Raw genomic sequence first — 25954 nt, forward strand, 5'->3', positions numbered from 1 at the left:
TGTACTACAACCACTCCCCCCGAGCTGAAGTGCATCCCCATTCGGCGAAAGAAAGACAGGTGGTTACAAGCGGGTTCTTGCAAGCGTTCTGCTCATACGCAAAGACCATAAGCCGTGTCCCAAACGGGCCTCCAGAGCTACGGCTAGGTCTATTGTCTACGCGTCTCCACACATTTCCAACTGAGCGAAGACCTAGACCTAGACAATAGATTCGGATGCAGCTTAGTTACGCGTACTCAGCGTGATCCGCGTCAAACGCGCATACTTGCGCGCCTCATGGCGCACCTATACGGTGACTACAAAAAACACGCTCTCTTTTGTTCTGCTCGGAGTGGATACCCGCGATGAATCGAATTATAAAAATGAAATGTACACTGCCTCAAAATATACTTCGCGATCTTATATGTAGTTTTTTCATCTCAGTAACCGGAAACATCTTTACCCAGTGCGAAAAGTTGCAATGTTACGTTGTTTGCTTCGTGAAAATGAGAGAATTTGAAGATTTGAATCTTGAACAACGTGTGAAATTCAAAGCAATATGCTGCCTTCCTGTTGAACCGGATTAAAACTCATACAGAAGTCACAACAACGAAAGTAGGATTGACACCTTCTGGACCTGCTTACATGTCTAAGTAAGATGAAGGCCTTGGAAATGTTACTGTCAAATATAAGTAAATCATTCAAAACGTTTTTTGAAGAATGAATGCAGGGATAAATCCTATTTATAGTTCGCAGTAGTGAGATTTGGACCGAACACTTTTAAAAAGGTACATTAAAAAATAAAAAATAAATAGAGACTTAGCAGGGGTAGTGCAAAATAAGGGATCTCCCTTTTTAGTGATTTAATGATAAATTAAAACTTGGGTCAATCAGATCTACTCATGTGCAGGTGTCTCATTGCCCACGACTTCCGTCTTAGAACGGTAGCCATGCCAACGAGTCGCATCACAGTTGCACTCGTTTAATAAAAATGGCGGCAAAATGACTGCGATTTATACTGTACCACACCACTTGTACACAACAGTAAGCCGAGTGTTTGTACCATTTTGGAATATAAAATACTGAATGAATGACCGTTGTGGTTCACCATTCAAACTGGGAGGTCAGTTAGTTATTTGAACTGGCAATCAACAAAGGATTGAAAAAATTGCCTTTCGGCAGACGCATTGGTGCAGTTAGAGCAAGTGATACGTCCAGATCTCCTTAATTAAAATGACAATGGCTGCCGTATTGATATTTATTCTTTATTGAACTCATAAAAGCCTAGCAACCGTACATGGATTATCGTACGATGCACAGTGTTTGAAGGTTAGTCAGTCAACAATCTATTGCGATGGCGACGAACTGACCAATCGCAGCGCGCGACGGAGCGCAGGTATAAAAAACTGGATGCGTTGCCAGCAACATCATTTGAACGTACGGCTGCATTGAAGCTCAGACACGTCCAAGCGCATCACTTTCCGTCGCATTCTCGTTCGATCTTAACACCTTAGCTCTGTATCATCATGGTGAGTTGTCTTTCTCATCGAAGCTGGCTGAGGGGAAATCAGACTCATTCATCAAATTTCTGATGAATCAAGACTTAGTGAACACAACTCCTCGTGGTGCTTTTACCCGACATATCAGGGACGTGGTATCATGAGATAGCGGACAAGCGGATGTGCTGACTTTCAACAAAAATAGTTACATCAAATATATTTCTGTGACTGATCATAGAGATGAAATTCGATTGACTGAAAATAATTTCTCTGATTTCTTTGATATAGGTACCTATAAACTTGTATTTAATGGCTCAGACAATCAAACTGGTCGAGATCTTGTCAGCGAATTATGGCATTTCATCTTCATGATAAAACGGTCCATTTCCATTTTCTAGACGCCAATCTGAGCATTGGCTTGGATGTGGCTGGACAAAGGATGTACATTGTGTTGCCATGGTGATATGGGCAGAGACGGGTGTGTAAGGCGCTATTAGAGTTGGAAATCTTCACTTTATTTTACGCTTGTTGTACACTTGTACACTAAAAGTGACTGATAACTGAATGCATGTCTTTCTTATGTTGTAGCGTGAATGTATCTCTATCCACGTCGGCCAAGCCGGAGTCCAGATGGGCAATGCCTGCTGGGAGCTGTACTGCTTGGAGCACGGCATCCAACCTGATGGTCAGATGCCCAGTGACAAGACCATCGGAGGTGGTGACGACTCCTTCAATACCTTCTTCAGCGAGACCGGTGCGGGCAAACATGTCCCTCGCTGTGTCTTCGTCGATCTGGAACCTACCGTTGTCGGTGAGTTTCTATAAAGATCATGCACAATCATGACGTTCTATGAGGAATGTGTTTTATTCTCAACAAAAACATGATGAAATTCGTTGGTCAAATTAACAAACATTTTTATGTTTTACTTTAATCTTTCAGATGAAGTCCGTACCGGCACCTACCGCCAACTTTTTCACCCTGAACAACTCATCACCAACAAGGAGGATGCCGCAAACAACTATGCCAGAGGTCATTACACAGTTGGCAAAGAACTCATTGATCTTGTCCTTGACAGGATCCGCAAGTTGGCTGACCAGTGCACGGGTCTCCAAGGTTTCCTCATCTTCCACAGTTTCGGTGGAGGCACTGGCTCTGGCTTCACATCCCTGTTGATGGAGCGTCTCTCCGTCGACTACGGCAAGAAGTCCAAGCTGGAGTTTGCCATCTACCCGGCTCCTCAGATCTCTACAGCGGTCGTGGAGCCCTACAACTCCATCCTGACCACCCACACAACCCTAGAGCACTCCGACTGCGCCTTCATGGTCGACAACGAGGCCATCTACGACATCTGTCGTCGCAACCTTGACATCGAGCGTCCGACTTACACAAACCTCAATCGTCTGATTGGTCAGATTGTGTCCTCCATCACTGCCTCCCTCCGCTTTGATGGTGCCCTGAATGTCGACCTGACCGAGTTCCAGACCAACTTGGTGCCCTACCCACGTATCCACTTCCCTTTGGCCACCTACGCTCCTGTCATCTCTGCTGAGAAGGCCTACCATGAGCAGCTGACCGTTGCTGAGATCACCAACGCCTGTTTCGAGCCAGCCAATCAGATGGTGAAGTGCGATCCTCGTCACGGCAAGTACATGGCCTGCTGTCTACTCTTTCGAGGTGATGTCGTCCCTAAGGATGTCAACGCTGCCATCGCAACCATCAAGACCAAGCGCACCATCCAGTTCGTTGACTGGTGTCCAACTGGCTTCAAGGTGGGCATCAACTACCAGCCACCTACCGTCGTGCCTGGCGGTGATCTGGCCAAGGTGCAGCGTGCCGTCTGCATGCTGAGCAACACCACAGCCATCGCCGAGGCCTGGGCTCGTCTGGATCACAAGTTCGATCTGATGTACGCCAAGCGTGCCTTCGTCCACTGGTACGTGGGAGAGGGTATGGAGGAGGGCGAGTTCTCTGAGGCTCGTGAGGATCTGGCAGCCTTGGAGAAGGATTACGAGGAGGTCGGGTTGGATTCTGCTGACGGAGAGCAAGAGGAAGAGGGGGAGGAATACTAATCTCCTCTTCATTTGAAGCTCTTGACGGCTGAATCACTATTGCTTCACACAATATAATGAAACCACCTTTTATGTACTACCATTGACTTCAACCTTGCACCTTGTGAATTCAATACAGATTCACAACCAAATTCCTAATCTCATTTCAAATTGGGTTGACAAAATTCTCGATTTAGAAAAAGAAACAGGTCAAAAATATTCCAGAATCTAAACCCTAGTGCTAATTTAAATTTGCCAGTACGTGAGCCAAGGTATGAGGAAGCTTTAGTATTCGTATGGATTAGATTTGTGAGTCCGTGAAAAATTTGTTTAGGGCATGAAAACGTCTTCCGTCCAGAAGCAGTTATCTAGATTATATCTGATCACCTGCATAATAGGAACGACTGATTTCCATGTCCATGAAGGGAATATTAAACATTCAGTTGCATTAATAATGCAACATTCAGAGTTATTTCCGTGGTCATAGTTTGGTGATCTCATCACCCGTATGAACGATTCAAGACAACTTAAATTTAAGGTCCAAGTTTGAATAAAGCGAGTAAGGACAACAATGCATTTGTAAGGCATGTCACATCCATCCCTTTTATTTAATATGTTAATTAAAAACTTTTTGTTGGTATTCGAAGAAAGGGGTTTGAAAACACAAGAAGACAAAAGATCTTGTAAATCAAATAAACCATAACAATCAACCGTCGATTCCACTGTCTGTATTACTCAGGCTGCTTTCATAGTGTACGTAGTTATGACATGTTGCCCATACGTATTTTGTTTTAAAGTTACACGGGGTCCAGACTATATGAATTAGGTTGTGGCTTGTACACATATCAAGATTTTAGTTAAACATTGAGCAAGAATTATGCTTCTACAATCCCTTTCAGAGGCTTACAATGACTTCAAGCGTTGCATTTCTACAACAATAGTCCACGCAGTGGAACTACAGATATTTTTTACGAGAATGGGGAATGCATTCGGTCTGCGGTGTCATAATAAGCTTGAGGCCGCACCAGACAATTATTGAACCAGCTATTCCCTGCCAAAGCCGCGAATAAAATCTGAAGTCACCTACTACTGCTTAAAGTATGACTCATCGAGTCAGTACCAACGATCCGAATGCGTGTATATTATTATTACATTGACGCTTGTCGGGTTGAATAGTCTTGTTTCCAGTGGCAAACAGTCCTTTCTATTTAGTTAAAACATTGAATATGTTTTGTATGAGGTTATTTGTTTACCTATGAAATATAGACACGCCTTTTGAAAGAAATGGTTAGAACAGAGACAGAACTGCAACAAAATAGCACCTGCATAAAAAATGCTTGCAGTTGTTCGTCGGCTTCACGGAAGACACAGCCCATGAGTCATCCGGTTCATGCAAATAAGTTTCACCTTGTAATAAATCACCTGCTTATCAAAATTCAAAAAGAATCACAAAATTTAAATTTCTAAAATGATTCCAGGGGGTCATTTGTCTCAAGACATTCAGTTTCTCTCTGTGACTAAGCATCTGTGATCTTCACCTTATCAAAGGTATATAAAAAAAAAAGTAGTCTGAAGGCTTCATCATTATTCATATTTTGCAGAATTAAAACCCGACCTGTCTTCCAAATTCAACAAAAGAAAACGTCTTGTATTGAGGCCACCAATGTCCTTAGGGTTTAAGACGAAAGCAAGATGCAAGGAAGATGCCTCTAAGATGACGGTTTGCCAATACGGGACTATACATCCCGTCGCTGAGCAGACGATCAGAGATTGGCCAATCACAGGCCGGAACGCCCTTGACATGTTAATGCACACAGTGTGCAACTCTTGACTCAACGTCATTCACAGTCAACGCTTCATCGCAGCTACGACGTGTCCGTAAAAAGAGGGTGAGGCAGCGCTGCTAATTAAACATTCCAGTTTTAAATACTGTCCTAGAATCTTCCTTCTAGAATTGTCAATATGGTAAGCTTCTGGTCTATCAAATTTTGTTCTTTATTTCTATCGGAGAACAAATTGTTCATCGGTTTCGCTAAACTGTAGGCTTATGTTGTGTATTCAACATTAATGTACGACGTATCTTCTTACAGGCAATGTAAAGTGTATGCATCCTTTGTAATTGTTAATTAATGGAGATCTACTTAGACAAGGTGACTATCTACTTTGCCGGTTCTCGTAAAATGTGGCTGCTAAATCTTGAAATAAATGAGAATCTTTGCTTTTGCAAATGAAATTTACAGGGACGTCCTTCCATGAAAAGAATAATTATTTACACCAGTTATTTGTGCTCAATAGTTTGCATTTATTAGAACCTGGTTGGAAACTTGCGATCAGATCAGGTCAATATGTCCCATGCATTTGATAATGGAAGAAAAACAGGAGAAATGCTGGTATGCTATCTTAGAATGTGTAATGAGATCTAATTAGCATAGTAATATCACATGAACATATGGGCACCGATGTCATCATTACAAAATTATGATTGTTCATCATAACAGTAGATAACTCCCTCCAATGTCAGTGGAGCCACTCCCATTTGTCAGGAAAAAGTCACATGGGATACATGGAAATTTTTTAACTTTGATCTCAAATGTCCCAATTTCCAAATCCAAAAAAATCAGAACGCTGAAATTGAAAAAACTGAAAGTCAAGAAAGAAACATAAGGTGAATACACCTGCAGTTGTTGAAGGACGGGAACCTTGATAGAAACACTCTAGAATAATTATCTCAGTTGTTGATTGTGTATGTTATTATCCAGAACCACTCAGGAAAAAAGTAAAAACAGCCTCATAGCAATTTTCTTTTGTATTGTCAATGCATCAAAGGTTTTCATTTCTTATTCTGTGTAGAAATAGTCATAAACTATCACTTTATCCACATTATGTTATCGTCTTTATAAAACTGAATAATGTATGAGTACGATCCCCAGCCTTTGCAGCCTGCCACGGGCAATAGTGCCCATGCACAGGACACAATCATGTAAATGATCCCACATCTTGTACGGTTCATTATAGTTTACGGCCGTTCCGTCTTCATGGTTTGCGTCACAATCCGTTGAAAAAATCCTTTGCAGGTGAATGGGTGAACACTCTCCGCGCACTTTCTGCAAACAACAATTTTTTACAGGTCTTTTTTCTTGTCAAAATGAACAGGCATGGAATTTCCAGCCGCTGTTTTTCTAAGACCAAATGAACAAAGAAACCATACTGTGATGTTAGGAATGGTTCCCACCACCTTTCCAGCCGATTTCATCCAAAATAAAAGAAAAACCATCGTTAGACCCAAAGGCCACGAAGAAAATCCAACCTTTGTTACATTTCCCCAAGACCCGGTGTTTTCTTGAATAAAAGGCTCAATCAACATCTAAATCCTTTGCAAGCCTGCTCGACAAAGCTTTGTTGATGTCCTCACCCGAACCAAGGTTGGGCTGTTTGAATAATAAAAAGGAATGCCAACCCGCACTAAATGATGAAAGAGACGAAAAAACTTTAAGGGTGAACGTCGAGGGGGGATACAATAAGTATAAACGTTTTAACCAAATATTAACTGGCAAAACATGTTCGTGGAAAAAGTTTAAAGCAAATGGAATTCTTTGTTGAAATAAGTAAAAAACACTGTCATAAATCGGTACAAAACAACACGATTTATCAGCTTGATGAGCCATTTTACAAATTCAAGAGTAATTTTTAAGATGAATGTCCAACAGTATTTTGAGTTCTAAAACACGGATTGATGAGGCTTTAAGGTGTAATTGCGTTTTCGTGAACTCCAGTTTCGTATTCCTTAACTCTGACTCTACAGTAAAAATGAAAAGACCCGGCCAGTGCAAGAACATTTTCCAAAATACACCCATTTCTTGGGTATAGCAGTTATTAACTAGACACAGAAGGCACATTCAGGTTAAATTCAAAAAAAGAAAAAAATCTTACATCTTTAAGTATTAAATGAAAATATTCCACTTGTCTCTTGTAGCGTGAATGTATCTCAGTCCATGTCGGCCAGGCCGGGGTCCAGATGGGCAATGCCTGCTGGGAGCTTTACTGCCTGGAGCACGGCATCCAACCTGATGGGCAGATGCCCAGTGACAAGACCATCGGAGGTGGTGACGACTCCTTCAATACCTTCTTCAGCGAGACTGGTGCTGGTAAACATGTCCCTCGCTGTGTCTTCGTCGATCTGGAACCTACCGTTGTCGGTAAGACGTTTAAAGAAAAGATGCCATTCCTAACATTCCTAACCATTATCAAAAATATATATTTTCTGCTGTTTGTTCTTGCATATTAAAGAAAGCCTTGTCTCTTTTCCCCAGATGAGATTCGCACCGGCACCTACCGTCAGCTCTTCCATCCTGAGCAGCTGATCACAGGTAAGGAGGACGCCGCCAACAACTACGCCAGAGGTCACTACACCGTGGGCAAAGAACATATTGACGTGGTTATGGATCGCCTTCGAAAGCTGGCCGATCAGTGCACGGGTCTCCAGGGTTTCCTCATCTTCCACAGCTTCGGTGGAGGCACCGGCTCTGGCTTTACCGCTCTGCTCATGGAGCGTCTCTCCGTCGACTACGGCAAGAAGTCCAAGCTGGAGTTTGCCATCTACCCGGCTCCTCAGATCTCGACGGCTGTAGTCGAACCCTACAACTCTATCTTGACAACCCACACCACCCTGGAGCACACTGACTGCGCCTTCATGGTCGACAACGAGGCCATCTACGACATCTGTCGTCGCAACCTAGACATCGAACGTCCGACTTACACAAACCTCAATCGTCTGATTGGTCAGATTGTGTCCTCCATCACTGCGTCTCTTCGCTTTGACGGTGCCCTCAATGTCGACCTAACTGAGTTCCAAACCAACTTGGTGCCCTACCCACGTATCCACTTCCCTTTGGCCACCTACGCTCCTGTCATCTCTGCTGAGAAGGCCTACCATGAGCAGCTGACCGTTGCTGAGATCACCAACGCCTGTTTTGAGCCAGCCAATCAGATGGTGAAGTGCGATCCTCGTCACGGCAAGTACATGGCCTGTTGTCTGCTGTACCGTGGTGATGTCGTCCCCAAGGATGTCAACGCTGCCATAGCAACCATCAAGACCAAGCGCACCATCCAGTTCGTCGACTGGTGTCCAACTGGCTTCAAGGTGGGCATCAACTACCAGCCACCTACCGTCGTGCCTGGCGGTGATCTGGCCAAGGTGCAGCGTGCTGTCTGCATGCTAAGCAACACCACTGCCGTAGCTGAGGCCTGGTCTCGTCTGAACCACAAGTTCGATCTGATGTACGCCAAGCGTGCTTTCGTCCACTGGTACGTCGGGGATGGTATGGAAGAGGGCGAGTTTACTGAAGCCCGAGAGGATCTGGCAGCCTTGGAGAAGGATTACGAGGAGGTTGGAACAGACTCAGTGGAGGAAGGCGAAGACGAAGATGGGGCGGAGGAGTATTAGAACTAGTCTAATGCTTATGATTCAAGATTGGAATTGTGCAAGGAAAAATTATCCACCTCAGCTGTTAAACCCCAAAATAAGCAAAGAACTTTTGGAAATAGTGGTAAATTTCACAAGAAGAACTCTGAAAACGTGGAAACATACTGGTAACAATTATTACCAAGATCGTGTCGCTCAGTTTTCACTTTCTGTCGCCTTAAAATTCTACATTTGTGGGCTCTTGAGTCCCGTGGCTTTCGATGAATGTTATAAGTGCGCAGAACGAGTTGCATATTAATTACAAAACAATCGCCACACAGTTCCACTCCGATTTGTATTAATGTCATTCCTCTAAGATTGACCTGATGACCTCGTCATACCTAGATTTGCCTGAATATTCTTCCTTTCAATATTAATTCGTTCATATAAGTTTCTTTTGCCCTTCTACTCTATATTCCCATATTCTCAGGTTATGTCTACATTCAAAAACGCTGATTTTGTCTCTATTGATATGGTTTCATGTTGAAATTTTAGGCCATAGAGATCCTCGAGAGGTCTTTACCCTCACTGTAAGATGGACAAGATTTATCTACTCATAGCCATTGCACAACAAGCACAGTTTTATGTAGCGCACTGTAAGGATAACGCACATGTACTGCCATTGTTCTACGAGCCAGGCAACTATCGCAAAAAGGTAATTCCATACACTTCTTAGTTTAACAAGCCAGGCAATCAAAAATTCAACGCCAGAACAAAAAGGTTTAATTGACTTTCATTTAATTTCTCAGTCTGTTATCTGCGACCTTTATGATAGTTTCGAACATGGTTAAAGGACTTCACGCCCCTTCCGATCGTTTTAGCTCCACCCCTGCCGAGTGTCCATTCTTATATCGCTGTACTGTACATGTGCACGCAAGGTGTACAGCTTGTCTGTTGAACGGAAAGATCTCAAATCCAACAACCCCACTATTCCCGTCTTCTTTGCTCATAAAAATGCGGAATTATGTTTAATCAGATGTTCAATAATTGTTATATGTGAGACTTAGTTTATAAAAACATCTCAAAGAATTGTGACACCTGGCAGTACAAAATCTTCAAGAAATCATCTCAATATACACATCTTGGTGACTCTACATCTGTTTCCTCCATCTCTGCCACTGTTGACATGTCTTCATCTACACGTTCAAAACACAGATGATAGTACCGTATGGAATCAACGACTACAAGCTGTGGTCGGACTTGCTCTGATTCACCGCCTTCATGGTTCAACGCACTAAAAGCTGTGACACAAGCCATCAATCTCTCCACAAAATGCACGCAGGCATAATTATAATTTTAATCAGCGTTAGTCTGGGAGTCTTGACACGTCACACAAATAAGCACCACAGATGTGGAAACAGAATGTCAGACATCATCTAATTACTTTTATTTCAATGGACAACCGAAATATTCCAGACACCATGAAGTAAATGTATTTCCTCGACGCCGCCATTTTGTAAAAGATAGATGGTTGAGACGGTTGTGTGTTTATGTTCAAGGTCCCTTCACAAAATAAATGGAAATACACTACAAATAAGAGACACTTTACCTATGTGTGTTATCTTTCACAAAATTGAATTTCTGTCGAATTGCAAATACAAATTTCATTGCCCTTTCATAACATAACAGCCAACCCTTCACCGACAGAATTCCACAAACAGCACATTATTTCACAAACTGCTCCCCCCCCCGACTTAGTAGGCGCGGCGAACAATACAACTTGCACGCACTCTGAATACCATTCCAGAATCGGCTGTTTTGATTCATAACAGTGACGCGATGACGTCATCTAACCGCAAGGCAAGTCTTTTTCTGTAATTTTATATGCATTACCCTTCCATAAAATTCTGCATACAATGCCTGATAATGTACAAACTTTAGTGGGTAACCATCGTATGCATCTATCCAAACGTCACCATCCTTGTACGTACCCCAGCTACAAGCTTCGGCGTTTGAGTGTCAAGAGGTCATATGAATACATTTTAGCTAAATAATTTGTTTTTTAATGACCCCGGTCTTGCACGTTTTCGTTTTCTGTTTTCATCGGTCCCTTGCGCATGTAGAAAATCATATTTTCATGGAGATTCTAAACAGTATTCAAAATTGTCACTCAAGTAATAAAATCACAGCCAAGGTGTATCCCTTCATCAAATATTATAATAATGTCATCATTAATACACTGCACTGTTGAAGAATTTTTTTATCATAATAACAAGTCATAATAACGGCTTTGTATGACTCGAGTAATGAAGTTGAATGAAGTTGAGAAGATGACAGGCTCCCTCGCTGGATTATAAAACTGAAAACCTGGTGATTTGCTTCTAATTTACCTCCAGGCCATGGCGCAAAGACTACTCACAGAAGCCTGAGATGGATGTTGTTGCTAGTAATGGCGGATGGCATCCCATCGAGCGGACAACCATCCAGCCAATCACGGCCCCGAACGCGCAAAACATGCGCAATCGCTTTGCCCTTATGTTTTCGAGGGCGAATATAATTTGCATGCAGCGGTACTACATTATCATTTGCACGCAGCGCTCCATTGAAGCTACGACGTGTAAGCTAGCCTTGGAGGCAACGTACGTCTCTTCTACCGAATAATTTTCATATTTCGGGAATTTCTCAGTAACACTTAGTTTCATCATCATGGTAAGCTCCATCTGTTCGTCTTGTTCATATTCAATATCCATCCCTAATGTTGTGTTACATGTACTATTTCCATGTAAAGTCTGCCGAGTGATAAGGGTAAAGTGGAATATGAAGGAGAAGCTGGATCAGTTTTTATGATGCGCAACTTGACCAGGATAGCCTAATTAGATATGCGTGTACTGAGAATGTGTACAGAGCGAGTCTTGTTCAACCATCTTCAATGGATGTCGTGTTGTTTTGACGTACGTGGCTCATGATCTTCTGCGGCCGCGCCGCGCCTTGTTTTATCTAGTGAGCCAAGACGAGCCGTTACGTTGGCCAACAATCTTGTAAAAATGGTGCAGGTGCACATTCAATCAGACCTTTGTGACTCGTGGGTCAATGGCACTGTTATAATGTCGGAATTTCTTCGTTGAATATACGAAAAATACATGTCGTTGTTGAGGAAAGATTAAATCAATAGTTTGTAAATTGGAGACATCTTTTAAAACCTTGCACAAGTACTTCCTGATGTTGCCCGCGACTGTGTAAAATTTATGTAGTTCCTTCTCTGGTTTACTTTCATTTAAAACATTAAGTTCCCACATGTCATGTCCGGTCTTGTTAGCCATTGCTTAATCTGAAGAGTCGGATCAAAGCTAAAACTCCAAGTCTTTGTCATGGAATGGAATCAGAAACAAAGGATTTCCCTTTTGCTTAAGCTATATACTTGTTACAGGTTTATTCAAAGATGAATGACTTTGGGTTAGCAATTGTATTTTTATCCTGCAATGACACTGCGTTCAGACATGATTTTCGCCAATATATCACTTTTAACTATGAATGCAAATATCTTTGCACATTTTTGTTTTAGTTACTAATGTGTACGTGGCTTCCAGTTTCCCGTCGTAATTGGAATTTGGCCCAACCGAACCCAAAAAAAATTCACTGCAAAGAGCGCCCCATCGAAGCTGATTGTCATAAACAATAATTTAATGTTGGTTTTAGTATATAGGCATTTTACCGTCCACTAATGTGCATTATCCATGGCCACGTTGTGGTTTCATAGTATTCTTTTCGACTACGGATAGAATAGTGTGAAATGAATGGGACTTGAAAACTGAAGTACTCTTTTTGATGGCATAACCTATTTATGTTTTTTAAAAATCTGTGGGAAATTGTCCAACACAATAGAAAGCATGCGTTTCCTGATGTCCTATTGTCTGACAGCTTGTGAGAAATGGCGCGAAGGTTCCAACGAAAACTTGGCTCCCAAATTATGAAAACACCCGAGATTGGGAACCCAAGGACGGCTACAGCCCGTGGCCTTTGTTCGATCCGTGCAGCTGTTTAGATCATACACCACTCCAACAGCGTCAGCAATTCTTTTGTGCGTCGATTTTTACTGATCGTTGAAGCATATGAAATTTGCTTACTTGGAGGACAAGGGCATCGTTATAGGCTAGTTCTCAGTGCAAGTTGACCTCGGCACTTTGTTTGCACGAGTTGCTAAAAATGGCCAGAAAAACCAAGTCTTGGGGTGGCCTAGGCCTACAGGAAATTAGAATTATATGTCGTGCGCAGTTCAATAAAGGTGACGGTGCCAGCAATTATTAATACTCAATCTGAGACACTGATTAATTCAGACGTGTCTTGTGGTATACACAAACCCAATGATCACAGACCAATTACGGAACGGTGTCTTCCATATTAATGGGGGCTTTAGCGTCAATTAACCAGTTCTTAAAATCTTGTCAACTTTAAAATCTAAAACCAAGAAATAGTCAAGAAATAGTCAACTTTGCCTTCATATCATGAATTCAACGCTACCCTAAAAGTGCCGCAATCACAACAGTGGACAAGGGATAGAAATGTAGGAAAAGAAAGACAACTTTTCTATTGATAACAGAGTCGGCATTGAGACTATTTTTTTGTGTGTACACACACTTAGAAGTTTTGATATGTTCGCCCGTTTACATATAATTAATAACTGTTGAATGTCCTCACATTGCAGGCTTGCATAGCGATAATTTCTACTAAAAAGTGCCACGAGATCATCTTTATTATTATGGTCCAATTCAAAATTCAGAAATTCTGGATCCTGGAGTTTATGCCATATTTCTGTTTGTTTATCTTCCTACAGCGTGAATGTATCTCAGTCCACGTCGGTCAGGCCGGAGTCCAGATGGGCAATGCATGCTGGGAGCTGTACTGCCTGGAGCACGGCATCCAACCTGATGGTCAGATGCCCAGTGACAAGACCATCGGAGGTGGTGACGACTCCTTCAATACCTTTTTCAGCGAGACTGGTGCTGGCAAGCATGTCCCTCGTGCGATCTTTGTCGATCTAGAACCTACCGTTGTCGGTAAGACATACGTTGAAAATTATTGATATTTGCATTCATGTTTCCACATGATAATTGACCAAAATGAAGACAGCTTTTAAGAGATCAAACTTTTTGAATCGACAGATGAGATTCGCACCGGCACCTACCGTCAGCTCTTCCACCCGGAGCAGCTGATCACAGGCAAAGAGGATGCCGCCAACAACTACGCCAGAGGTCACTACACCGTTGGCAAAGAGCATATTGACCAAGTGCTGGACAGAGTGCGCAAGTTGGCTGACCAGTGCACGGGTCTCCAGGGTTTCCTCATCTTCCACAGCTTCGGTGGAGGCACCGGCTCTGGCTTTACCGCTCTGCTCATGGAGCGTCTCTCCGTCGACTACGGCAAGAAGTCCAAGCTGGAGTTTGCCATCTACCCGGCTCCTCAGATCTCTACAGCGGTCGTGGAGCCCTACAACTCCATCCTGACCACCCACACCACCCTGGAGCACTCCGACTGCGCCTTCATGGTCGACAACGAGGCCATCTACGACATCTGTCGTCGCAACCTAGACATCGAACGTCCGACTTATACCAACCTCAATCGTCTGATTGGTCAGATTGTGTCCTCCATCACTGCATCTCTTCGCTTTGACGGTGCCCTGAATGTCGACCTGACCGAGTTCCAGACCAACTTGGTTCCCTACCCACGTATCCACTTCCCTTTGGCCACCTACGCTCCTGTCATCTCTGCCGAGAAGGCCTACCATGAGCAGCTGACCGTTGCTGAGATCACCAACGCCTGTTTCGAGCCGGCCAATCAGATGGTGAAGTGCGATCCTCGTCACGGCAAGTACATGGCCTGCTGTCTGCTTTTTCGAGGTGATGTCGTTCCCAAGGATGTCAACGCTGCCATAGCAACCATCAAGACCAAGCGCACCATCCAGTTCGTCGACTGGTGTCCGACTGGCTTCAAGGTTGGCATCAACTACCAGCCACCTACCGTCGTGCCTGGCGGTGATCTAGCCAAGGTGCAGCGTGCCGTCTGCATGCTGAGCAACACCACGGCCATCGCAGAGGCCTGGGCTCGTCTGGATCACAAGTTTGATCTGATGTACGCCAAGCGTGCCTTCGTCCACTGGTACGTGGGAGAGGGTATGGAGGAGGGCGAGTTCTCTGAGGCTCGTGAGGATCTGGCAGCCTTGGAGAAGGATTACGAGGAGGTCGGGATGGATTCAATGGAGGAAGGTGAAGAGGAAACGGGAGAGGAGTACTAAATTCACCCTGTGAGCACAGCAATTCTACTGAAATCTTATTCTTTCCATGCATTCTTCAGTCGCTCAGGAAACCTACAATATTTCAAGCTCCATAAACATTAATTATATAATATTCACCACAGTGTAAAGCTGAATCAAATCCTGACTAACATAATGAAATCATATCGATTGGTATCTCTTCTCAGCTCAACAGAGGAGCCTAAGTTACTTTTTGAACACGGATACCGTAGACTTGTCATCCATAACTTGTATGCAGATACAGCATGCAAACGTCTCATCTTTTTCTCAATAGAGGGCGTTTTTTCTGCCGTAGTAAATCAGAGGCTGATGTTCAATACTGTCAGTTTTGAATAAATTTCTGGCTTCTGTTAGAATCAGCAATTACCAGCAACCAGAATGTGTAACGAATGTTTGTTGCTGCTTTTGTCGTTGTTGTTCGGGTGGTGGGGGGGGGAGACGAGATAAGTCAAGGGAGTTAAATTGTAACAGTCTAATTGCATCATTAGTAAGTAACATGGAGTGATCAAGCGATTGGGGAGAATTGGAAATTTAAAAAGCAAAACAGTTTAGAGTAAGAAGGTAAGATGCATCGTACTAAAATAATATTAATCAAACTAGTCTGCCCCCATTGATAACTGCTCCGAATAGGGTAGATTTATGCCAAAACGACACCCCCAACTGACCCACAAACGAAATTAAGTTGTTTTTCAAATTTTTAGTGCACAAATGCACTCAAATCTTTTTAAAAGCACAAGGAAAAGTTAAGAAAACATCAGGTGCACTTGATCAAATCTTCCTGTTGACTGCAGTTTAGTAGCTCGTGTCGAAAGAGGGCGCTGTGGTTAGCTATCTGATTTTGCGATATATGGAGGCGTCAAAACAGGTCTACCTTCTGACAAAGTTTACGGGGCGCATGCAGGAATGACGTCGATGAATAAACAATAAACGAGGATTGTATACGACGTACTTTACTTTAATCGGTCTTTCACTACACCCGCCGACTGGGGGCGTGATCAATGTTTCATGGCGATGGAACCGTAGTTGGTTAAGTTGGCTGGTTAGTTGGGCTCTTTTTTTTTTTTTTTTTTTTTTTTGGTGGGTATGCGGGTGGGCAACCGGGACAGTGGGTCACTCGGTCGATAAGTGAGTTGGATAATGGGTTCGTCGCCTTGGTATTCATTCGTTTTCTGTTGTTTTTAGTTATTTTTATTATTTTTTCTAAGATTAACCTAAAATAACCAACCAACTTTAACCTTTAATGCATATGCACAAGAACGGGTTTCTGAAGGTGAAATAGACCGAAGGACTGCTTTCCATAGATGAGCAGAATCATTACGTCATTTTTTATTATTGTTTTTTTATTATTACTATTATTATTAATCATTTCTGATGATGACACCAAGGGTTCCTCAAAAGCCCCCTAGGCACTGTAACTCGCAAGCGTGAAGACACCTGTAGAGGGAGACAACGAGAAGCAGTTTCAGTCTTAGAGGTGGGAGGAAAACAAACCCACGAAATCAGGTAGGAACTGAAAACCTAATCCACATGTGGACCGGGTGGGGTTCGAACCCGGACCGCAGAAGTGGAAGGCGAGGAAAGAACCATTATGCCAACCTGACTCCTCCAGGTGTTGTGCATTTAAGGAGTCTATTTTACAGCCACAAATAACCCTAACCTCTTATAGGGATCATTGAAATGCTGCATAGACTGGTTGGGTTCGGAATGGTTAGGGTTATTGCCTATAATACAGATCCTGTCACTTTAATTCTTCCTATTTTTTTAATCCGCAACATTTGACATGACTTTTCCTACGTCGCTCAGTGCAGCAAAGTTCAAGCAATTCAAACAGAGTTTTTGGTCAAACCCTTGTAGGATTAAGTCGGGAAGTCACAAATATTATGTCAACGTTCATGTACTCGTGAACCCACCGCAGTAGCCCGCTAAACCACTTCGCTCACGTTCATGCAATCAGTTTGAAAACCATATGTGCATTATCGAAATGAGTCTCGCACCTCATTTGCTAGTAAGAGACAGATCTGATGCGGCTGACATGGCAACCACTCAGTGATGATTAGACGAGGTCCAATCGACATAATTGAGAGAATAATTTGGAGGAAAATCATATTCACTCGCTCACTTTCATCCGCCGACGTAACATCGGAGAGAAGAAGCGCCGACGCTCCGCTGAGTCTTTTTGCCAATAAGAGTTCTCCGTAAAACTACATCCCTCCAAACATGGTAAGTGTTAACTTCGTGCATTTTAGTAACATTATTCATCCAGTGGGGTATCTTCTCGGACCAAACAAACAGACTGGTAAGTGCATGTCGCACATCGCTATCACATGTTGCAGTAAATTTTACGAGTGTTAAGTTGGCCACCAACAGTGGCCCTAAATCTGTCGCCTTGAAGATCGTCATCGTCATTTTGATCCATCCTCTCCCCTTCCCTGTCGCTTCCCCACCAAAATTCTCCTCGACACTCCAGTCGATTTTGACCTTCCTTTTGTTTTTCCCTTCCCGGTCAGCGTGAAGTCATCTCGATCCACATCGGCCAGGCCGGAGTCCAGATTGGCAATGCCTGCTGGGAGCTGTACTGCCTGGAGCATGGCATCCAACCTGATGGTCAGATGCCCAGTAACAAGACCATCGGAAGTTGTGAGGACTCCTTCAACACCTTTTTCAGCGAGACTTGTGCAGGCAAGCGTGTTCCTCGCGCCATCTTGATGGACCTCGAGCCAACCGTTATAGGTGAGCCCCAAAAATCACTTGAAATGCTTTATTTCTGAGATTTAGAAATCATTTTTAGTTATGCAGTAATAACAAGAAGAAACACAAATTTATACATCAATGAAAGAATCTGTGTTCAAGATTATGATGATTTTTTGCTGTTTTTCGTTCTTTTCTCAATGGCAGATGAAATCCGAGGTGGTATCTACCGCCAGCTCTTCCACCCGGAGCAATTGATTACTGGCAAGGAAGATGCCGCAAACAACTACGCTAGGGGTCACTACACCGTGGGCAAAGAAATGATAGAGACCGTCACCAATCGAATCCGCAAGTTGGCTGACCAGTGCACAGGTCTCCAGGGTTTTCTCATCTTTCACAGCTTTGGTGGAGGCACCGGCTCTGGCTTTACTGCTCTTCTCATGGAGCGTCTAGCTATTGATTATGGCAAGAAGTCCAAGCTGGAGTTTGCCATCTACCCGGCTCCCCAGATCTCTACAGCGGTTGTGGAGCCCTACAACTCCATTCTGACCACTCACACGACCCTTGAGTATTCCGATTGCGCCTTCATGGTTGACAACGAGGCCATTTACGAAATTTGTCGCCGTAACCTTGACATCGAGCGCCCAACCTACACCAACCTCAACCGCCTCATTGCTCAAATTGTCTCATCCATCACTGCATCTCTTCGCTTTGATGGTGCCCTCAATGTCGACCTGACTGAGTTTCAGACCAACTTAGTGCCCTATCCACGTATTCACTTCCCCCTTGCCACTTGTGCTCCTGTCCTGTCTGCCGAACGAGCCTACCATGAGAAACTGACCGTAGCAGACATCACCAATGTCTGCTTCGAACCAGCCAATCAGATGGTGAAGTGCGATCCTCGTCACGGCAAGTACATGGCCTGTTGTCTGCTCTATCGTGGTGATGTCGTCCCAAAAGATGTAAGCTTTGCTATTGCTAACTTGAAGACCAAGCGCACCATCCAGTTCGTCGACTGGTGTCCAACTGGCTTCAAGGTGGGCATCAACTACCAGCCACCCACCGTCGTGCCTGGCGGTGATCTGGCCAAGGTGCAACGTGCCGTCTGCATGCTGAGCAACACCACAGCCATCGCCGAGGCCTGGGCTCGTCTGGATCACAAGTTCGATCTGATGTACGCCAAGCGTGCCTTCGTCCACTGGTACGTGGGAGAGGGTATGGAGGAGGGTGAGTTCTCTGAGGCTCGTGAGGATTTGGCAGCCTTGGAGAGGGATTACGAGGAGATTGGCCTCGATTCTGGGGATAACGTGAGCGATATGAATGTCAAGGATAGCACAGAGTACTAGACGAAGATTTGTCCCCAAGCAGTGATCAGTTCATCAAGAACTGCTTACAACTTAATCACTGATTATACAGTGACTATTAGTGGATCCTTTAAGATGTACATGTACTCTGTGACAAGAAACAATAGATTAGGAACGTCTCAACCGCTTGACTTTAATTATCTGAGTATCTAAGGACAGAATTCAAAGCACTAATCACTGGGGATCTTCTACGGATTAGTGAAAACAGTGTTACAGCAGATTGTCTCTTACAGGGTGTCTTATAGAAGACACCGTCGTATTACTAAGGCTTTTTAGAGACGCCAATAATGTTTTGTTTCAGTGGCACGCATGTTCATTGGAATGAATTGTTTGATCGTATGAACTCTACAACGCACCTAGTTTTGATTGGTTTTAACGCACGTTTGTCCGCCCACCCTAATCGGTTTGTCATGAACCGGCGCCCAACTTTTACCAGCACAATTAATTCCTTCCTCTATTTCATTATGCAGATTCAACGCTACAAAACTGAGCTCAAGTAAGACTAGACTTGTCCAGTCCTATATTTAGTCAGGTAATGAAGGATTAAAGTAATATCTAATTATTATGCTTAATATCTCCTGCTCGGCTTATGCAACTTTATTTAATCATTTTTATTCTGACTTTTGAGTGAGCTGTGTATAAAACTCTAAACTTGACCTCTGAAACAATTGACATATAGTTTTTGATCAATAGTAATGTAGAATTATGACTTGGATGGATGACTTGAAAGTTTGTTAGATTTGAATCACGTCTTAAATCTTATGTTGCATGACCTACAATTTCTGTTCTTGACAAGCCGGCACCTGCTCGTGTTGTGCCGTGCGCTCGCTCTCACGTATGTCGGCCTCAGCAAAATTTTATCACAAATTTGTCATTTCCTGCTTATGTCAAATGTAGAATTTCTCAAAAATCATTGACATGTCGTCGGCTGCTTCCTGTTTCTGTTCTGTGTGATACGTGTTTACTGCAGTAAGGGATATACAAGCAGAAGTTTTGGTTTCCTTTCGCAAATATCCGTGACTGTTTCATGCATAAATAATTGTACGACATTTCTCACACTGACATAACATGCCTGAAGTAATTTTTCTACCGCTATTTTGAATACCACGCATGTGAGCATCTCGCAAAGTTTCGATTATTGCGCTCGAAATCTAAATAATCGAGGGTGGGCTCGTGTCAGACATGAATTAGCCGTCGGATGCCCGATGTACGTCCACGCCCAGACAGTGCGAACTACTGGTACATTATTTGCGGCGTGCCACTCTGCTGTTGAGTAAGTTAGAGGCAACTTCTTAGCCACTCCTCATCTCTGGCTGAAGAAGACAAGAAAATCATCTAGCTTCTTATCATTTTTAAACTTGCACTAGGAGACAAAGTAAAACCAAGACACCAAAATGGTAAGTACAAAGGACGTTTTTTGTTCTTCTCACTATTTATCTCTCTGTCTCTTCGCATGAAAGCGAGCCTGTGTATTAAAAACGCTGAAGTCAACTCAAGCTTAGCAACTTCTGGCAACTCGATGTAAGAGACAACTTTCAAAAAGTCGCCTTTCTTTTACAGCATACTAGTGCAATAGTAGCAGCGAGTAAAGGCAATCTAGCAATGCATCAATTTGCTAAAGTGGTCTTATGATCACGAGTCACTGCCTGCTTGGAACGATCCCTAATGTCTATGCTCTAAATAAAACAATATGGCCAGGTTCGGTCAGCGTCCATTTGTCAACCACTGGGCGATTTTACATGGTATCCAGGATACATTATATGCACAGGTTACCAAGTAAAAACGACCGCCGGTTTGCAAATGGTTGCAAATCGAACTTGGTCATTTCTGCTTAGATGGCAAGTCGTTCGGTGTGATAAAGTATAAAATGTAATGCTGTATTTGCTTGTGACACCTGTTTCAATTCATTGTTAAACATATAGTAAGTGACGCCTTGCGGAAGCGGCTTATAACCTGCACAAGAAAAATACTCCATCATACGCTTTACAGTGATGACGAGCGTATACACACGAGACTCCACGGAATATAGAACGGTCCCTACCACAGTAGCATGCCATCCAAAACCCATACATACCCATAAACAAAACTTACCTCTTTGATTTAAACTGCACAGCAAACATGCAACACGAATTTTCAACTGCAACATGGGAACTTTAAAAAGTGGGGCCCGGTTTTTCTAAAGAAAGATTAGACAAGTTATAGCATGGCCCTAAAATTTCTGAACTAGCACAGCGGTATAACAGTTTTCCCTCTTGGAAGAACAATGGATTTATCCTTATTCACTGAAAAATGTACTAAATGTTGTCTGAATATTTATTTTATCTTGTCCGAATGATGATTTGTACCTAACAGATATTCTTCTTTATTCAATGTAAACTTCATGCATTGTTTCCTTAATTACATTTGTGTCCGACAGAGCTGTAAGTGCACGTCTATCAGCATAAAAAGACAGAAATGTGGCAATTTAAATGCCGCGGAACGAAACGATAAAACAAAACTTGCTGGTGTTGCTTAAACACGCACATATCCTGTAACAACTTAAATGCCTCATGCTATTGTCGACAAACTGTGTTCTAACCACTATTTCCTGCACAAGATACGCCATCTGCTCGGCTGATTTCCGACTTTGGGTTCTCGATCTCAAACCTCCATTTTCCGTTTCCTCTTGATACTCTGAGGTCAAAGAAAAGGGAACTCCAATGCCAAATGTAGCTGCGGCTCATCAATGGAGACTGTGAAACCAAAAGTCGTTTTGTCAATAGAGAGTGCGACCTCTCGTGGTAGGGGGCGCTTTAATGTTCGGCAAGATTGAGGTAGCTGGAGTCCATACGAATTGAAGTTTAAAATGGAAAAAAGAAAATGGATACAACTGTAATTGGTATACAAAAAAAATAACTTCTCGACAGATAGTGTGGTTAGTCTAGCTCGGCTTAAAAGGCAGGTTGTATGATTCGTTCGCTGGTGGGGGGAGGGGTGGAGGTTGGCCGGCTGGTGAATTGACCAACCACCCCGCCCCAATTTTTGTCTGACAGATTGATGTAATACTAATCTTGAAGGTATTCTTCGGTAAGGTTGACGTTGACTGAGTTTGTTAGTTATTTAGTTTTGGGGCGACTGGGGTAATGAAGGGTTAGGTGGAAATGTTCTGGGAGTCCATTGCTTGAGTAAAACTTCGTGGAAAATAAAGAGTCTGGAAAGGGCATCACCAATCTAGGTAGTTACACATGTACGTCCTGCCGGTCTTCTGTTTTATTTCATACAGCGTGAAGTCATCTCAGTCCACATCGGCCAGGCCGGAGTCCAGATGGGCAATTCCTGCTGGGAGCTGTACTGCCTGGAGCATGGCATCCAACCTGATGGTCAGATGCCTAGTGACACGACAGTCGGCGGGGAATCGGACCCGTTCAACACCTTCTTCAGCGAAACCCAGGCAGGGAAGCACGTGCCACGCGCAGTCTTCATAGATCTGGAGCCCAGTGTTCTTGGTATGTATTAAATAACTTTGGAGGTTTCCTAGCCTCTATCGACACGAGCTGTAGAGGGCGATATTAAATCTTCTACATTTTCATTTCACAGACGAAATTAAAACGGGGCCTTATCGTCAGCTCTTTCATCCCGAGCAAATGATACATGGTAAAGAGGACGCCGCCAACAACTACGCCAGGGGTCATTACACCGTGGGCAAGGAACACATTGATGATGTTCTTGACCGCATTGGGAAACTGGTGAGTTACCGGTTCATGGCAGGTTGATAAAGTTACCTTAGAAAAAACGACTACTCATAGGACAATTTAATAAAAATAAGTAAGGTATACTTGCATTGCACAGAATCGAAGATACGATGTAAACGCTACACTCCAGAAATGATGTGTTTTATTTACCTTGTTCCTTCTGCTTGATACAGGCCGAAAGATGCTCTGGTCTCCAGGGTTTCCTCATCTTCCACAGCTTCGGTGGAGGAACCGGCTCTGGCTTTACCGCTCTTCTCATGGAGCGTCTCTCCGTCGATTACGGCAAGAAGTCCAAACTAGAGTTTGCCGTCTACCCGGCTCCCCAAATCTCAACGGCCGTCGTCGAACCCTACAACTCCATTTTGACAACCCATACCACCCTGGAGCACTCCGATTGCGCCTTCATGGTCGACAACGAGGCCATTTACGACATCTGTCGTCGTAACCTCGATGTTGAGCGCCCCAGCTACACCAACCTCAACCGTCTAATAGGTCAGATTGTGTCCTCCATTACCGCATCTCTTCGCTTTGATGGTGCCCTCAACGTCGACCTGACCGAGTTCCAGACCAACCTGGTACCCTACCCACGTATCCACTTCCCTTTGGTGACCTACTCTCCTATCATCTCTGCTGAGAAGGCTCACCACGAACAGATGTCTGTCTCTGATATCACTAACGCCTGCTTCGAGCCCGCCAATCAGATGGTAAAGTGCGATCCTCGTCACGGCAAGTACATGGCCTGTTGTCTGCTCTACCGTGGTGATGTCGTCCCCAAGGATGTCAACAGCGCTATTGCAAACATCAAGACCAAGCGTACCATCCAGTTCGTCGACTGGTGTCCAACTGGCTTCAAGGTGGGCATCAACTACCAGCCACCTACCGTCGTGCCTGGTGGTGATCTGGCCAAGGTGCAGCGTGCCGTCTGCATGCTGAGCAACACCACGGCCATCGCCGAGGCCTGGGCTCGTCTGGATCACAAGTTCGATCTGATGTACGCCAAGCGTGCCTTCGTCCACTGGTACGTGGGAGAGGGTATGGAGGAGGGCGAGTTCACTGAAGCTCGTGAAGATCTGGCTGCCCTGGAGAAGGATTACGAGGAGGTCGGCACCGAATCAGAGGAAGGAGGAGATGATTATGACGACGCAGAATACTAAGAAGTAGCAACATCCATCTCACCAAAACACAGGAAAAACTAACTACGCACATAGCTAGCATTTAGTTTGCTGAAAGTTCAACATAATAACGATGGAGAAAACCGAGTTACTGTTAAATTTCACTCAAGCCAAAGAGAGACAGGAAAATTGAACTCATTAGCATACAAATGACCACAAAGAAAACTCTAGACCGATCACAATTACTCTATATACATTGTATTTCTTGAATAGCAGGGCTGAATTTCAAAATGGCGGGAAAATAAAAGCCAACCTAAGCATAGGAAAAAGAGAGAAGGGAATCTAAAATTAACTATTGTTTCTCTTTAAAAGTGCACTCTATAAACTTTGAATGGAATGAAAATTATTATTAAAAATAAACAAATAAATAAACAGCAAGAAGGTTTAAGGCAAAGCAGATGGAATGCGCGTTTCCTTTTCGAACTGACACGAGCATTATTTCTGTAGCAAACTATGTTGCAATTAAATGTGAAGTCAGATCCGCTTATCCTGTTTATAGTGTAATTTCTTATTTTTATGAAAGAGACCGTCAGGTCCGATCCTTATATCCTTAAAAAAAATCAGCTGTGTACAAAAATATTCACATTAATTAACTATTACTGTTCATCCACAATTTAGATATGTCGAGGCCACACTCAACCCGTCTCCTCAAACTCTCACCTAGGGGTCTACAGCCGCAAAGCAATCTTATTTATAATTTCCTTTTATGAATTTTCATCTTTATCGCCCCACATATTCGATAATTGTGTCTTGTCCCATAACTCTCCCCTCTCTTCCCCCTCCCCCACGCAACTAACCGATCCCTGACCCCTTATGAGCTCTAAACGACAGCAATGGACATCCCAGCGTATCTTTGTCTGAAACGTACCCTCAATCATCCACGAGAATCTAGACGATTGGAGATGCGAATCTGCTGTGCGGAGTTCATCAATTCACGCAATTTGCCCTGGACAAATTTCAGCAACCTTTCAACCTTGCAGTCGAAACCCTGACGGTTAGAATTTTAGTGAAGGGTAACGACCTAGTGAGGTGATTTATGGAGGCTTTACGGAGAGCTCCTTCAGTTCTAATCATAGCTTCAATTTGTCTTTCCTTTGATTCTGACCTCTGATGTTTCATTCCAAAGCGGTTGACGTCCGCAAAAGGTTAGATACCCCAGGCAAATAAAACTTCGAAACGTCATACAAAAGACACACGATAATCCCAATGTCAAAAGCATAAAATATAAGCCAGAGCTTTGCTTTAGGCAGTGAAACTATCCAGTCTTTCATCCGTTTAAAGTTGTCAGAAATGTTGCTGGACGTTTTTTCGACAGAGAGCGATGTGCCTCGGAAAATATTGTTTAGCAGTTTTACGCCGCGTATGAAGTTGTAGAAGAGCTGTCTTTATACTATAAATGAATATAAATTTACCCTTAAATCTTTCGACCCATTAACCTCTCTACCTTCCTACCAACAGCACCAAAAAACTTTAACAGCTCACTTCCGAAATGTACCTCATTTATCATGTAAACCAACGATCTCAATACTGCATTCCTCTTGTCTTTCAATCACTGAAAATGGCTTCAGCTTTCACCAACTCCACCATTAGATGGCGAGGAAATATGCGCTGACATATGTAGAATAGTTTCTGGAGGCCGACTTGAAATTTGTTACGACGGGCCAATCCAAGGACGGCTTCGCATAGTGCACATCGTATGTCAGGCATGGCGTGTCTATTGACAATCCACAAAATCCCTTTTTTATGAACAGACGGATGCCAGAT

The 25954-nt window shown here is 43.4% G+C and overlaps 5 protein-coding genes across 6 annotated transcripts; all 5 read left to right on the top strand.

The window, feature by feature from the left end:
- Positions 1-1369: 1369 nt before the first annotated feature.
- LOC110974453 (tubulin alpha-1A chain-like) lies at positions 1370-4244 on the top strand. Its single transcript, XM_022226108.2, has 3 exons — positions 1370-1508; positions 2067-2289; positions 2419-4244. The coding sequence occupies exons 1-3, from the start codon at positions 1506-1508 to the stop codon at positions 3546-3548; spliced, it is 1356 nt and encodes a 451-aa protein (XP_022081800.2). The 5' UTR covers positions 1370-1505; the 3' UTR covers positions 3549-4244.
- LOC147796546 (tubulin alpha-2/alpha-4 chain-like) lies at positions 1416-10527 on the top strand. Of its 2 annotated transcripts, none has more exons than XM_022226106.2 (3): positions 1416-1508; positions 7501-7723; positions 7838-10527. In XM_022226106.2, the coding sequence occupies exons 1-3, from the start codon at positions 1506-1508 to the stop codon at positions 8968-8970; spliced, it is 1359 nt and encodes a 452-aa protein (XP_022081798.1). In that variant the 5' UTR covers positions 1416-1505; the 3' UTR covers positions 8971-10527. The 2 variants fall into 2 exon arrangements, with proteins under 2 accessions (XP_022081798.1, XP_022081797.1); XM_022226105.2 differs by lacking the exon at positions 1416-1508 and adding an exon at positions 4391-5492.
- A 950-nt stretch (positions 10528-11477) lies between these two features.
- LOC110974456 (tubulin alpha-2/alpha-4 chain-like) lies at positions 11478-15608 on the top strand. Its single transcript, XM_022226111.2, has 3 exons — positions 11478-11637; positions 13760-13982; positions 14088-15608. The coding sequence occupies exons 1-3, from the start codon at positions 11635-11637 to the stop codon at positions 15215-15217; spliced, it is 1356 nt and encodes a 451-aa protein (XP_022081803.2). The 5' UTR covers positions 11478-11634; the 3' UTR covers positions 15218-15608.
- Positions 15609-16318: 710 nt separating this feature from the next.
- LOC147796547 (tubulin alpha chain-like) lies at positions 16319-20407 on the top strand. Its single transcript, XM_087146177.1, has 3 exons — positions 16319-17455; positions 17743-17965; positions 18131-20407. Exons 1-3 carry the CDS (start codon positions 17453-17455, stop codon positions 19267-19269), a joined length of 1365 nt encoding a protein of 454 aa, XP_087002303.1. The 5' UTR covers positions 16319-17452; the 3' UTR covers positions 19270-20407.
- A 122-nt stretch (positions 20408-20529) lies between these two features.
- LOC147796548 (tubulin alpha-1C chain) lies at positions 20530-24677 on the top strand. Its single transcript, XM_087146179.1, has 4 exons — positions 20530-20684; positions 22550-22772; positions 22864-23012; positions 23192-24677. Exons 1-4 carry the CDS (start codon positions 20682-20684, stop codon positions 24170-24172), a joined length of 1356 nt encoding a protein of 451 aa, XP_087002305.1. The 5' UTR covers positions 20530-20681; the 3' UTR covers positions 24173-24677.
- Positions 24678-25954: the final 1277 nt, after the last annotated feature.

The sequence above is a fragment of the Acanthaster planci genome, linkage group LG15 (genome assembly GCF_054643075.1).
Source record: "Acanthaster planci isolate LZ-2023a linkage group LG15, COTS_SCS, whole genome shotgun sequence".
In the NCBI taxonomy this organism is placed as follows: domain Eukaryota; kingdom Metazoa; phylum Echinodermata; class Asteroidea; order Valvatida; family Acanthasteridae; genus Acanthaster; species Acanthaster planci.